This window comes from Uloborus diversus, chromosome 7, assembly GCF_026930045.1.
Source record: "Uloborus diversus isolate 005 chromosome 7, Udiv.v.3.1, whole genome shotgun sequence".
NCBI classification, from domain to species: domain Eukaryota; kingdom Metazoa; phylum Arthropoda; class Arachnida; order Araneae; family Uloboridae; genus Uloborus; species Uloborus diversus.
Genome location: NC_072737.1, coordinates 52,482,597 through 52,498,405, shown reverse-complemented (window position 1 = coordinate 52,498,405; position 15,809 = coordinate 52,482,597). Strand labels below are relative to the sequence as shown.

At 31.6% G+C, this 15,809-nt stretch overlaps 1 protein-coding gene across 1 annotated transcript in view; it reads left to right on the top strand.

Annotated features, from left to right (window-relative positions):
* The window catches only part of LOC129226690 (uncharacterized), an 89,775-nt gene that overhangs the window by 14,243 nt on the left and 59,723 nt on the right, over positions 1-15,809 (top strand). The window contains exons 6-12 of the mRNA XM_054861320.1: positions 2,564-2,690; positions 6,220-6,429; positions 6,515-6,607; positions 9,159-9,205; positions 12,422-12,858; positions 13,551-13,603; positions 14,709-14,776. Coding sequence (XP_054717295.1) covers positions 2,564-2,690; positions 6,220-6,429; positions 6,515-6,607; positions 9,159-9,205; positions 12,422-12,858; positions 13,551-13,603; positions 14,709-14,776 — 1,035 coding nt within the window. The remainder of the gene's footprint in view (positions 1-2,563; positions 2,691-6,219; positions 6,430-6,514; positions 6,608-9,158; positions 9,206-12,421; positions 12,859-13,550; positions 13,604-14,708; positions 14,777-15,809) is intronic.

Here is a 15,809-nt window from a genome sequence, read left to right as displayed (position 1 = left end):
CATCTCATGCATTAATACTTTGCTCCACACCTTACTTTAGTATTAGAGTTGGACCAATTATTCATTGGTAATCAGCAATCTGCCTTTTTGCCAATTATTTATAATCTGCTAATTTTCAACAATTAATCGATGGAAAAGTTATTGAGCACAAAACCATGCTAAATGAATTTATAAACAATAAATGAAATTTTCTGCAACAAAAGTTATTATGTAGTTATAAATTAAAAATAATAAAATAAAAGTATAAAAAAAATTTTTCTTGCTTGAGTTTTTCTTACAGAAGTTATAGGTGCATGTAATTTGAGTCTGCTGTGCATCAAAATAAACATTAAAGAATTAGAGCTATATGCCGGATGCCAAAACAAAATATCTAAACAAAATATCTAAAAAAAATATTTGCCATTATATTTGAGTTACTTTCTCTTGAGTGTAAGCTGCAAATTTTTAGTGTTTTCAATTAATTATATTTCAACTAGTACTAGTGAAAGTGTATTTTTTGCAAGGGTATGAAATTTTATTCAAAATTTCCAATTTGCAAATTGTATTTGGTTGTCTTTTTTTTTTTAATGTGTCAAAAAGTCTTTTTTTTTTTTTATTTATTTATTTATTTTTTTTAAACAATAACAAGATAAGTTTCTCAGTTTAAATTTTGAAACAATATATTTTTTAGAAAAATTGAAAATGGAGGAAAATAAATCGTCACTCACAGAAGTTAGAAGAAAAAAAAAATATTAACTAATTATAAAAAGTCGTTATAGTAAAAAAGAATTAAAAAAAACTTTTTGAGATATAGTAGTATTGAAAATCAGTATCAGTATAAATATTCAGACCATTATCTTTTACCGATGAAGCATTCAATTTTTTTTTTTTTTTTTTAATAATTTGTACAGTCTTGTTAGACACCCGGAACAAATGGAAAAAAACAATAGCTCTTTATTTTCCTTCCCTAAAGTTAGGAAATGTTTAAATAAAGAGTGCCAAAAAGAGGAAGGTCAAGGTTAAACTAGCCTTTGCTGAGTCCTTTTAGTATGGTAATTTGGAGGCCACTCTTGCCCTTCTGTTTTGCAAGATATAAAGTTCCTCTTTTACTCTGCTATGAGGATAATATATAAAATTATTAGCAAGCACTAAAATAGGGTGATATTATAAAAATTGTTAAATTACAATACGTTCAGGTAGTTATTTTAATTATTGCAGAACAATCAAGAAAGGACCCCTTTGAAAGGTGTGAGATTCTCCTTTGTCTTTCTATTAGTGAATATTTCTTGTCTATAAAATTAAAATAAAAGCAGTATTCATTTTATGTCAAACTAATTAGTATGTGTGACTTTTAATGGACATGATATGGCCAAGTATCTAACAAATTTAGAGTTCTGTGGAAAAAAAAAAAAAAAAACATAAAAAATGGTAAAAACGTTCTTGAAATATTTCTCATTCTGTTACATTTAATGTTTATATGTATTGAATCTTTATGGTGAAATTTATTTTAAATTATGTAATGGATTTAGATGATTGAAAAAAAAATAAGTACAATGTGTGTATGTATGCATCTATTATATATACAAGGTCTGTTCAGAAAATAATCGAACATTTTGAATTATGGGCCGATGGGGATATTTAGCGTTGTATGGTTGGCTGCATACTACTCTGCTTCATTTCCTTTGTAAACATGTGTTCTTGAATTATTGATATCTTGTTTACTTTTCTTGTTGTGTTTTTAGTGCGACATGTTTAAGTGCTAGTGACATTTTTTGTTATGTGCCATATTTGTGAGCAAAGATGCAACATGAAATTTTACAAAAGATCATAATGTGAAAAGCTGGCTATATGCTATTACATTGAGACAAAAGTGCAATCTTCACAATGGATTGTCAAATGATACCCACTTCCCAAGAAAGCACATCTGTCTCAATCCAATGTCAAATTGATGCTCACTTCATTTTTCACTTTCAACAGCATTATGCATTTTTAACTCTTGCCTCAAGGTGAAGCAGTAAACCCTGTGTACTATCTTGGAGTTTTACAACGGTTACCTGAAATAATTCGAAAAATGTGGCGGGAGTTGTGACTTGACAATTCATTGTTCCACCACTACAACAATGCACCCAAACATTCAGTTTTGTCTGTTCGTCAGTTTTGTGCCAAAAATCAGACGACTGCTCCTTCAGCCTCTGTACTTGCCAGATCTGATTGCTTGCATTTTTTTTAATGAAAAATTGTTGAGGAAAGGATTCCTTTTTGTGATTGTTTATGAAATTAAAGATAGCTTTGGGCTTCAAGGTCTGTGACATATTATCTAGAACTGTTTTGTGAAGTGGAAACATCTTCGGGAAAAGTGTGAATAGTGGAAGGGAGTACTTTGAAGAGGATAAGGATGAATAATCTGTAAAATTAATAATAGAGATTTAAACCCAAAGGTTTAGTTATTTTTGGAACAGACCTCATATATATGCATTTCTATGAGTGTGTGTGTGTGTGTGTACATACACAAACTCATAGAAATGAATATATATGAGGTGTGTGTGTGTACATACACACACCCATGCAAGCATATTTATTTTAGATTTAAAGATAGTTTAAGGTTCGCAAAGATGGTGCAAGATTTTTTGAACAAAGGCTTTCGTTTGAAAGTATACACTTGGCCTGGACTAACCACACCTATTCCTGAAACTAAAGCAGAAATTCTGAAAGTAAGATTTTTTTTTACTAATCATTCGTTGTAGCAAAATTTTGGTATACCTAAATTACTGTAACCTTATGTCAATATAATTTGGGGGTTTCAAGATTTACAACATAATTTTTACTATAAGGTTTCGAGTTTAGTTCGTTACAACAAAGAGTTTTGTCGCAACATAATTTTTACTATAATAGTTTTCGCTGAAGCGTGATTCAACTGTATTAATTTTTAAGAACTTCATTTTCTTTGAATCAAAATGTTTAGTGTTTTCAATATATTTATTAAACTACTTTGATAAAAAGTGCTTTGTTAATTGCTTTGTACATGTAAAATCTTTAACTGTTAAATTTATATGCAAATTAATATTACCGGAGCACAAATTACGAAAAAAAGAAAGGCATATACTTGTTCCAGAGTGTTCTATGTATTTTTTTAAAGATCAAAGATAAAGTTTGAAGAATATATCGAGCTGAGGAAACTAAACAATGAAACAGATAATGTAAAATAGAAATTTATAATCCCCAATGCAATATTTGTTCATATTATAACGTATGGATTTTTGCAAGTTTTAAGCTAAATGTTTTGTTTAAAAATTTTTTTAGTTCATTTACAAGTGTTTGAAAGTTTGTTAGCTACTATATTTTTCAACTTGATGTTTTCTTAAAACATCTTTGATTTTTAACAAAAGATAGAAATAATCAATTTTTTGAATAAAAACTAAAAATATTTTTCCTTGTGCGGGGTATTGAAATATTTTTAATTTGGATCAATGTTTTTATGGTACATGGAGAGATATAGGGGCAACTTTTTATCAACCTGTAATTTCGGAACCATTTTTTTCCGATTAGGCATAGTACACTAGTACTGGTTTCATAATTTGAGCATGAGTTCCTGATCTCCAAATCAGATGATTTTTTTAGAATTGTTTTGATCTAAATAGGAGAAACTTAAGAGGGTATGCAAAAAAAGAAAAAAAAAAAACTTGGAACACACTCTAATGTGCATTGTGCGTACAACATTTCTTGGAATTTGTACCGTAACAATATTGAGTTTGCTGCTTGTTTTTACATGAACACTTACTTAAGGTAACAAATAGTTTGTCTGGAATATCACAATTGACATTAATGTTATGGTAAGATTTCCCATCATTAGATGGCCAAACCCTTATTCTATCTCCCCCCCCCCCAGCTCTTTGCAGAATTTAGGTGACTTAGAAGCTGCTTTAACTTATGAATTTTAAGTGTTTAAATTATAATAAATTAATAATACATAGTAATAACTGTATTACTCAAAAGCATGCAAATCAAACTGCATGCACATGGTTCCAGGTTCTGAGGAACCTTTTCGTCAATCGAAAGATGTGAGTGGAACATCAGGAATCTAAGAATAAGAACTTCATATATCTTTTTTTTTTATTGCTGAGAAAGAAAATAGTGTGCATTATATATAAGATATTTTTGCATTAACAAATGAGATTCTTGTAAACTCGAACATCTGTATGCAGTTGCATTTTCATGCTTGTTTATTATAACATCGTAATTAGTTATTTATCGCACAAAAGCAACCATTTTATTTCTTCATAATGCTTTTTAAATTTACATACATTCAGATTATTAGGTAGGAAATTGATGTGTTAAAATCATATTGATGGTATATGTTCTTTGATTTTAAAGTTCTTCAATTTCAAGTTTTCTGTCCACATTACGGTGCAACCTCTTTAATCTGACCTATATTTGGGACCAGAGAATATTTAGGCTATCAAGCCATTTGGATGGCAGAACATCTGCTCTCCACATAGGCTGTATGTCACAACAGCAAGAACATGGCTAAAATGGATCATAAATATTACAGAAAAGGGAAAAGTGCTTTGCAATGTAAATTATTGTTTATTTTGTTGATGGGTCATTTCACTGTATTTTAGACATTTATGTGGAGTCCGTAACATGACCTTTTTTCACCATAACTTTTTAATTTACTGTTTGATTTGTAAACTATTTTAATTTGAGTTGGTGTGTCGGTAGGAAAAGCTCGAAATAAAATAATTTGCAAATCAAACAGTAAATTAAAAAGTTATGGCAAAAATAGGTCATTTTACGTACTCTACATGAATTTGTAAAATACCATGAAATGACCCTAATATTATACACAGAATGAAAGCGGTATTAAAGTTAAAAAAATATCAATAAGCATAGGATCCAGTATAGTACTGCACTACTATGAACTAATGTGCTAATTAGACAAAGTTTTCAATTTTTGAAATGTCACTCATTTTCTTCTGATGAAGTGCATTTTTTGGCTGTTAAGTTTTGAACTTGTTTCAAGACAAACTTCTCAGCATCATTTAGATTAGTGGACATTCGGGTTATGAGGGTTCAGATTATTGAGGTTCTAATGTATGAAGGCTAGTCAAAAAGTTAGTTGCGCTGTTGAAAAACACAAAACGGGATTGAAATTTTACAATAAGTTTTTTGGTATCTTAAAGTTCTATTCAAAATCTACTTTTCAGTGTAACGACCTCCATTATTTAAGCATTTGGCGATGCCTGGTACAAGTTTTTTGATGCTTTCTGCAAAGAAATCCTTTCCAATGTCAGATAACCATTGTTGGACTGCAGCTTTCTCTTTATCATCCGAATGGCATTGTTGCTTTAAAAGTTCTTGTTTCATGGGACCAAAATCATGGAAGTCATGGAGGGTGATCCCACACTTCCCAACTAAACTTTTTCAGAAGTCTGCACATTTGTTTTGCTGCATAGGGTCTTGCATTGTTATGCAGAAGCAAAATGCCTTTCGACAGTTTACCTGGTCGTTGATTTATAAGTGATTGTCGCAATTGCTTTAGTGTTTTGTAATGCATCATATAGTGCCATATGAAACACTAAAACAACCTTCTTTGTTGAATAGTTTTATGCACTCTTCCATGAGAAATATCCAGTTCATTTGCGAGATTTCGTCGATCTTCTGTTTGCAAGAATACATTCATTCACATTCACTTGATCAGCGATTTTCAAATTTGTTGCAGTTGATGGTTTTCCCTCATGCTCATCGTTATCAATATCTGTATGTCCGTTCTCAAAAATGTTGCACCATTTTGTGATTGATTTACATGACATTGAATTTTCACCATACACTTCATGCAATTGCCCATAAATTTCAGCGCAATTGCACCTTCTTGCCCACAAAACAACCAATCATTGCACACATTTTTTTTCAATGCTACTTGCAGCTGTCAAGGCATGTTTGCCACTGATTATCAGAAAAACTAAACTTTCCTCAGGGAAGCCACTACATCACAGGATAAAAGTAAATACTTGAAGTGTTGCCACACAGTGTCATCAAAATCGTCTTTGACAGAACGCATTTACGAAGTAGTGCGACTAACCTTCTGACTGACCTACGTATTTTCTTATAAATTGTCCATGATAGATGGTAAGACTATTCCACTATTTTAAGAATTTCTGCTCTTGGTAGGGTATTTCAAGTTTCAAAATTGATTACCAATCAAAACTATCCCACCTTTTTAATAGTTAACAATTTTTTCAGAAATATATAAAAGATCTTATTGAAGAATGTGAGAATCCGCCTAAACCTGTTGCAGTTTGTCGTCTTGAAAATTGCTCTCAACCACATATCTATTATTCTGACCCTGATTTCAAGGGCTTTATTTGCATTTCCTGCTCTGAGCAGTGTTCGCTTCAGTACCATGTACCATGTTGGAGAACTATGAAGACGGATTTGTCTTTATCAGATAAGGTAATTTGTCACATATTTTGTTTCACCAGAACACGATGGCTTTTTTCTCGATAGAAATTCATTCAATGCAATTTTATATTTGTAGGATTTCCTTAGTAAAAATTGTTTAACACCAGATTGTTCTGGATCAATCGCTGAAGTGAAGAATATTGATAAACAAGGCAATATTGGGAAAGTGGTAAGTATTTAAGTGATTTTTGGTCATGATAAACTAAGCTCATTTCAAGTCAACTGAAGTCTGTCTTTTCAAAAAACAAACTCCTTCCCTTTCCTTTCAAAATGCAATTTGTCTTTGAATTTGCCTTATGACCTCTTTTATATTCATTTGTATTTTTTTAAATTATTTTTTTTCCTTTAAAATATGAATGTGTTGTGCACACCCCTACCATTGTAAATTTTGAATCAAATGAGGCCTTAGAGCTGGAGTTAGAAACTATTGACGTGTGTAAATTTCTATTTACGGTCCTTTTTCAGGAAAATTGAAAAATTCAACAAATTATGAAAAATGATGGCTTAAGAAATGCAAATAGTTGAAAAGAAAATTATTGTCAGCCCTGCTTTAAACGAAAACTGTCAGTTCCAGCATATATTATTCGATTAAGTGGATTATGTGGGGAAATATTCTTTACCTCACCAAACTGATAACACTTGTCTGAATGTAATAATGCAACATAGTAGCTATTTTAAAGAAGTAACGTTGGTGGCAAAAGGTTTTTCAATTAAGGCTTGATAAACAACAAAATAACATAATGATTTAATATTTATATTCTACTTCATTTCCAGAAAATTTCTTCGTTTTGTCACCATTTTCCTTACATTACTTCCTGAAAAAGTCCGTGGTAAAGGATTGCTTGCTCCAACTGTTTTAAGAACATTTTTGTATGTCCTTTTCTTAACCACAAAAGCATTATTATCCACACTTAATCCTTGGTCAAGGGGACTACTAGCTACTTTAGCTATTTGTTTGCTGCTAGAAATATCACCTTCACATTGGAAAACTTTACTTTTTGAGCTCAGAACATTTTTGTTTAAATATAAATAAATTTTGAAATAAAACATTATGTTTTGTCATTTCATGTTTAAATTCTTTTTCACTTTATTCAAAAATTTTCTCAGCAAAATTATTTACAAAAGCTGAGCTGGCTTATTAGATTATCAGGGGGAAATTATTCGGTTGAACTAGAATCTTTAATATTGCTTCTATGGGGAAAAGATTCAGTTCCAGGAGGTTTTATTCTTAAGTGCAGTTTTTTTTTTTTTTTTTTTTTTTTTTATTTACCTGATTGAGAATGACTGAAAGTATTTACTTAAAAAACAGGATGGTAACACAACCTGGAAAACCTGAAAATCAGAGAATTCTCAGGGAAATTTTAATTTCTGGAAAAAATCAAGGTATTTTCAAAAGTTCTCAAAATATCAGGGAAAATTATAATTTTCAATCTCCAAACCTCTTGATAGTTTTCCATCCTGAAATTTCTTTTCATTTAGACACAAAAGATTTTTTTTTTTCTTTTTCCCAAATGAAACTTGCTAAACATTCAAAAAATGTTATTAAAAACTGCTACAAATCAATGAAACCTTGAGGTCAAACCCGACAAAAAATGATAAAATTTTTAAAAAAATTACCTCAAACCAGATATGTTTCTTCATTTAAAAAAAAATTACTCTGATTTCTTAAGTTCTGATAATCATGTCAGTTATTAATAATAATAATATTTTAATTTCTTTGGTTCATACAGCTGATGATCTCAATATTTATGCATCTGTGTTTGGAATTGTATATATTTTTTTTTTACACTTTCGGTTATTATTAAAAGGCTTGTGAATGAAATTTGTTTACTTTTTATTGTTAAAACTTGAATTCAGAAATGTTGAATTGAAATTCTGTGATCATTTTGAGTGCAAAGTTTCAAATGTCACAAACAAAAATGTTAAATATTGAACCGAACAAAATTTAATTGAAAAAAAGCTTAGTCTTAAAGTATTTTGAATGTTAATCTTACTGCTTTCTCTTTTGTTTTCTAACCTAAAAATTCACTGATTTTTGCATTAGAAACTTGCTTAAACTATTTTTCAAACTAAAATCTACTGTTCATGTTTCTTGCAACAATTGCAGGTATGCAAAATTAATGTGGTTTTATCTTTTAGATATATGTGTGATACCCACGATTTTAAAATCAGAGAAATTTTTGGAGCTAAATCAGGGAATCATCAGGGAACTTCTTTTCCAGGATTTTGTTACCAGCATGTACTTTTGTGCATAAGCATACATATATACGTATGTACATGTACATAAGGGTGCACACTTGTAATATACATGCCTATACATACAGTACATATTCATACTTACATATGTAAGCATACTTACGTGCGTAACCGCACTTACATGTATGAACATACAATGATGCGTGCTAATGCATAGTTACGTGCATACGTAAGCATATTTGCGTGCATAAGGATACTTGAGTGCATAAGAATGGTTGTGTGCGTAAGCATGGTTGCGTGCGTAGACCTGGTACCCATGATTTTAAAATCAGGGAATTTTTTTTAGCTATATCATGGAATTATCGGGGAACTCTTTTTCCAGGATTTTGTTACCACCATGAAAAATTTTGTTCATTTAAGAAATAGAAGTATACATCAATTAATATATTTCAATGGATTTATTGCTTTGAGCTATGATATATTTGCATTATATTCTCTAAATGTTGCTTATGGTTTTTGTATAGTTTGCTATAAGTGAATCCAAGAAGCCTCAAAAACAGAAAAAGTCAAAGTAAGTTTCAAAACTATTTATCATGACTAATTAGATGGAAAGATTAAACTCACTGTCAATGTTAGTAATTCAATCTTAACATATATATAATTATGTCTATTTTAATACAATTTCTTCCCTTTGTATCTTCATATAATAACCCCTCGTTTCATCGCACCTCGTTATATCGCTCATTTGAATATGTCGCTCTTTTCTTTTGTACTCTGAAAAGATATACTTTGAAAATTTTGCTTTTCATTTCACATCACAGAAGAAAATAATTGTTGTAATTTCTCAGAAGAAGATTTTTCCCTTTTAAAGCAATGAACAAATCTGGTATGTTTTCCATACATCTAAGTTCCTTGTGTTGGCCCTAAACCAACTGGGAAAAAAATTAGGTGGAGTGATCTGCCTGGGGGGAGAAAAGAAATAGATACTCATTTTCAAACAAATAACAATTTATTCAAACTGGAGTGTAAGTATAAATAGGAAAAACAAGTACTGAAATACTCACTGAGACCATCACTGATAAATATTACAAGGTTTTGTTTCGTGAGATATCAGACCTAAAATGTTCATTATAATTTAAATAGGTTCACCCTGAAAGATGCCACTACGTTGGTACTGTCCAGAAAAAACTATTTAGAAATGTTCTCACCACTTGCAGTCCACACCTTAAAACTTTGCATACAATGAAAAACACGAAGGCAACATCCAGGGTTGCCAACTGCTCCGCATTTTGCGGAGTTGCTCCGCAAAAAAAGCAAAGCTCCGCAGCTCTCCGCAAAGAAGTTATTTTGCTCCACATTTCCCGCTTGTTCTTTATTCTGACCAGGCTAACAAAGCATTTAATAAAATTTAGTTTATTTTTATTATCTTTTGCTATTTTACTAGGCATGTAAATATGAAAATTAAACTCTTATATTCAAAGCATGACATAGTGTTTACAGTGCGTGAAACGTGTTTAAAGCTAAATAATTAAAATGGTTAAAGTGTTATTAATTTAAAAATAATCATTCTTATGCCAGTGCTTTAAATGATTATTAGAGCTTAAAAACTTTTAGGTAAGAGGGTTTTTTTTTAATTTCTACTATTGATTTTTATATAAAATACCGAACTGCTCCTCAAAATTTCAAAATTCTTCTTAAAATCACCACAGATGCTCCTCATATTGTTTCTCTAAGGTTGGCAATCCTGGCAACATCTGCCGGTCAGATGTTCAAATGGGTTGGAAACACTCGCTCCTTCCACTTGCTCACGGCAGGCCATATCAATTCCATGGTAATTCTATCTCAGCAAAACCCGAGCAACAGCTCAGGACGCCTCACCATATTCTGCAAAGGTAAGCTACACTACTTCCAGGCAAAACAGGAACCATTCAGTTGCAGAGGACACCTCGCCATAAACTGAATCCAGTCTGACCGGCTCTGTAATCGGTTACCTTCCGAACCGGCCCTGTTAGGCCTAGCACACAAAACACAACTCTTCAAATTTTATTTCAGTTTTAAAAAACTCCTTCGTTACTTTAGAACTACCACTGCACTTTTAGGCTAACAAATCTTCTAGCTTTTCACGTATCTCAAAAAAATTTCCACGTCCTCTGCATGGACAAATCAATGTTCTGAACCCATGTGCTCACATCAAAACAAACAGTCTACAGAACGGAACCAAATGATAAGAGAAGGATTGGTTGATTGACTTTTAATTTAAGCACGTTAAAACCATATGCAACGACATGACACCAAAAAAATTTGCATATGATGCATCCCATAGCAAACTCAACTCAGTTAACTTTTGAGTGTTTACAATTTTAAATTTGTTTTCTGCTATGCAGCCAGCCAAAAGCTCCTCAACTTTTGAGCTCTGATGTCATGTTTGCTATGTTGGGCAAACAGGTGATTGACTGTTGAGTTTTTATACACTTTAGGGGGTTTCGCTCACCGGTCATCATATTTAAAACAGGAATCTTTTTCCACATAGTTTGAATCAACAATCAAGTTTACATATTTTAAAAACTTTCTAGCTTTTTCTGAAATTGCTCCAAGAAAACTCTTTCTAATTACACCCCACCCAACCCCCGTACCCTAAATTTTTCAATGATGCAACTGCTACCGTGGATCATATTCCCCCAAATTTCCATCAAAAGACATATTTCTTTGGGTAGACAGGCTGATCACTTTACTAGTAAGCTATGAATACGTGAGATTACAGCTATAAATTTGTTGGACACATTTACATACACATTTTACAGCATACACAACATATGGTTTGAAGTGGAAGAGTGCTTTGACAAATATTGAACTCAGAGGTGATTGTTTATTTGAAAATGAAATAGCCCAGTAAACAAACCCATATATATTCTTTGAACTATGATGTGCTGAGAAGAAATCCCTTCCAGAACAAAGCAAAAAAAGGTCCACATTAATTCCATGCCCTAGTTTTTCGGATCTAAAAATTTGACGCTTGATAATAATCATAATATCAATCATAATATCATAATAATCAATCTTGTCACTGGGGTCAGCTGACCTTTTGACCCTCCCCTGAATCTGCCCTTGCCTGTGAACATAGGTGGTTTTCCACCAATAAGCTCTGAGTGCAACACTGGGAAAGATTTTTTTATGCTTAAATATTAGAGACGTATTCATATAAAAGGTCATTCCTTCTCCTTTCAGAGAAAAAATCGGAAGTTTGTTGAATTCAGTACTTTCAGAAGAAATGAACAATGTTTTACAATTTTTGGAAATAAACATTATTGAAGAAAAAATGGGAACTGAAATTTACAATACAAAATCGGTGGACCCCCCCCCCCCCCCCCCCCCCCCGCATTGGTTCTTGTGTAGGTTTAATTTTGCAATCAAGAATTTCGGTAGGCGGCTTGTGTTTGCAATTTTGATTTTCGTTAGTTACTACTTTTATCCTGATTAAATGTCGAAAAAATTGTGCTTTTTAATTTTTTGTAGCTTTATTGGGTCATAATTTTTAAAATGGGCGAAAATTTCCACGCAATTATACGTAAGATGTAATTTTTTCAAACTACAATATAACATTGCTGTAACAATACCCAATTTAACTATTTCCTCAATTTAAAGATACATTTCACTGGTTCGGATTTGACTGCATTGAATGTCTGCTCCATGATTTAACGATATCCTTGATTTAATAACTTTTTCCAAACCCTTGACAATCGTTAAATCAGAGTTATACTGTACAATAATTTTCAAAAAATCTTTTTAGACTGGAAAAGAAAAGTGATGCCAAAGAAGAAAAAAGAAAGAGACGAAGACATAGTAGTAGTATATGTGAATCTATATCTTCTGCATCTGAAGCACCTTCACATGAAGATTTAAATCCATCAAACTCCTCTTCTAAATTATCGCAAAATGAAACCGAGACTGAAGTTTCATCTTCGGCTCATGTTGAAGACTTGGACAATCCTGAAGCTGTATCGGTTTCTTCAAGGTCATTGAGTGAAGAGAGGACTAATAACAAGACTTGGAAAATGTCTTGTGCAGCGACTGAAAAGAACAGTGATCTTCCACAAATATCTCCTTCTGCAGTGAGAAATGTTAAAACTACACTAACCACTACGACAAATGAACCTCGTGTTGAAATTGCAGGCTGTGCAACTGAAGTGTCAAGCAACTCCTTAACACAACAATCTACATTTTATAGTTAGTGTTTAAATTTTTATTGTGATTATTTCCTTTATAGTTGTGTTTTTATTTTATTTGCAATGAAATCAGAATCCTGGTTGTTGTTTTTTTACTTTAAAAATAGTTCTTATTTATACTTCAGTAAAATTTGAAAAGTAAGCACTGCAGAAAGATCTGCATAGCTTATGCATATCCTAAGCACAGCATTATGATGTTTCCAGTTTAGGTTTGCCCCCAATTATAGTGTCTACCTTAGTAGATAAGTTTGGATACCATATAGAAGAAACAGTTGTCTATTTTATCTTCTATACACATGCAATTTTAAATGTAGTGTTTAAGCAAGCTAAAAATATGTTCCCAGCATAGAGTATGTTCTAATATTTTTCTTGCTTATTGTCTCTAATTCTTAATAAATTTCCTTTTTAAATTATCTTGAGGATGATATTAATTTCACATGCAAGTTAAAACTGCTCATTGTTCGATTAATCACATTAATGTCTCAGCTCATTGATAGCGTCTAAATTGTGCTATAAGTTTTCAAACATGTTTTAGTATTGATTGAGCTGATGCTAACTTCAGAGATCAAAAGTATTTAAACCATTCTACTAATATTTCTGTTTTCAGTATTTTCCACTTTTATAATTTAAATTAATATTGCTTGTTCTTATAAACTGTAAGAAACTTAATTTTCTTTTGAATTCTTAATGTAGCGGACGCTGATCCTTTCCATGGAGCAAAAGGGAATGCACCGCCTGACAATAGCGTATGTATTTATTTAATAACATCCGGTGTAGAATTAAACCCCCATTCATCACAATTTTAATGGAAACTTACCAATTAGCTACGCTCAGTGTAGGTTTTAAGGACTCTTTTTACTTCATAAAAAAGTAACCTTTTGGAAATAGTAGTTCATTTTGAAATATATAACGTATAAAAGACACACTAAAGTGCATATATTCTAATTTTTCAGAATTTGATCAGATTTTCCAGAAATAAGATCAGTTTATTAATTTATGGACTTGCAATCTTACCTGCAAAATGCCTACACTGCTTTATGATTTTCACTCTTTCAAATTTTTAATGACTTTGTTTTTCCTTTTTGTATTTTAATTAATGACATTAAATCTTTAATGTTTTTAATGAAAATATGCTAAATTTACATTATAGCAAGTAATATTAACCATCCGTATAGTGTAAGCTTTATTTTCACTTGGCCACTTTGTAATCTGAAATATTTTATTTTTTGAAATTGATGGGGTTTTCATTTTTTATTTTCACTATTCCTATATATTATGGGCACATCAATAGCTAAAATGCCAAAGAAATACTCTGGTAGTGTTTTCTGTTATATTTGCAATGGTTAGTTGAAATGTAACACTTTTCCTTCTCCAAGCAAGAACTGGTTTTGTCCAATTAGAAGTTTTTAAAGATAGTCTCTAATGTGGGAGATAAAATTTTCATTTTTCGTTCCGCCAAATCTTGAAATTCACTAATATTTTTTTCGGTTGGTCAATGTAAAGAAATCATTAATTTTATAACAAATAGCAAGAAGTAAAAAAATGGCTGCATGCTCACATAGGTAAGAGTACTAGGCTCTGGTGCCATGTACCCTGGCTCGAATCCTGCCAGTGCATTATGGCACATCTTCCAGTCATATCCAAACCATTTTAAGCTGTATATTAAAGATATACTAGAGGCACTTTGTGTTCTGCTTGATTGACCAAATAAGTGTAAAATTAGTCTGTTACAATTGAAATACTAAAGAACTAAAAAATAGTATTGAAAATATTAACTATAGCAATGAAATTTGTTATGAGATACATTTTTATGTTATGGGATAATATTGTAACAATTTCTTTTCCTTTTAGAAAAATGCAGAGATAATGATAACCAAGTCAAGACCTGTTTCAAAATTCAAGGGAAAGACATTGAAGTGGTATGAATTTGCTGAAAAATCTTTTGTTGGCAGGTAGTTGTGTAAATTTATATTTTCCACAAAACTGCTGGTGGCTGTGGAAGAAGCTTTGCATGAGCATATATGCATGTATAGTATACATCTGCAGCTGCTTTTCTGAAAGTATCTGTTTTTTTTTCTTTACGTTGCTTATATTTGGTATCCAATTTATTAAGAGGCCCTTGGAGCAGTGTTTCAGCATAAATTTTCTTCATTTTTTGTGTTGTATATGTGAAAGTTGTGACTCACTAAAGTTGGAAGAACAAATAGAAATAATGTATATGTGTTACTGTGAACAATACTGCATAATGTTGATTGTCATCGGTGATTCACCAAAAATATTTTATTTTTCACCAATGTCTTTAGTGTGTGAATGTTGATATCAACTGGTTAATACAGTAAAACCTCTGCGCGGCCACCCCTCCGTTCCACAAAAGTTCGGCCATTGAGGGGACCTCTTTGAAGGGTTTTTGTCACAGTTGCAATATAATTTCTATAATCTATATAAATAAAACAAAGAAGATGTGTGTATATATTTATGTTCCTCATACAAATCCAGTGTTCGTCGGATCTGAACCAAATTTGGCAGGGAGGTACTTAGGCACCCAAGAAGGAACGTGGGAGGATTTTCAAATGCCAAAAACGTACCGAACTGTTCAAATTTTAATTTTAAGACCCGAAAATGGCATTTTCTACCCGAAATAATTATTCTATTGCTTGTATTACATCATTAAAATTGCATTATTTTGTGAGGAAAAATGAATGCTCCTGAATTACAAAGAGTAGCATTCACAATGAATTAACCATGACTTAGGGTTTATCCCAAAACTTTTTAGAAGAAACTGCAATAGAAAAGAAAGATATAATAATGAAACAAATAATCTGGAACAGTATGAGAATTTCCCTTACTTACATCTGGATATTTAAAATTTAGATGAGTTTTTGCCGCCCTGCTTTTACTGAATTAGTGCTGTTTTATAGCTTGATTAATTGACATGCATGGTTTGTTCGCATT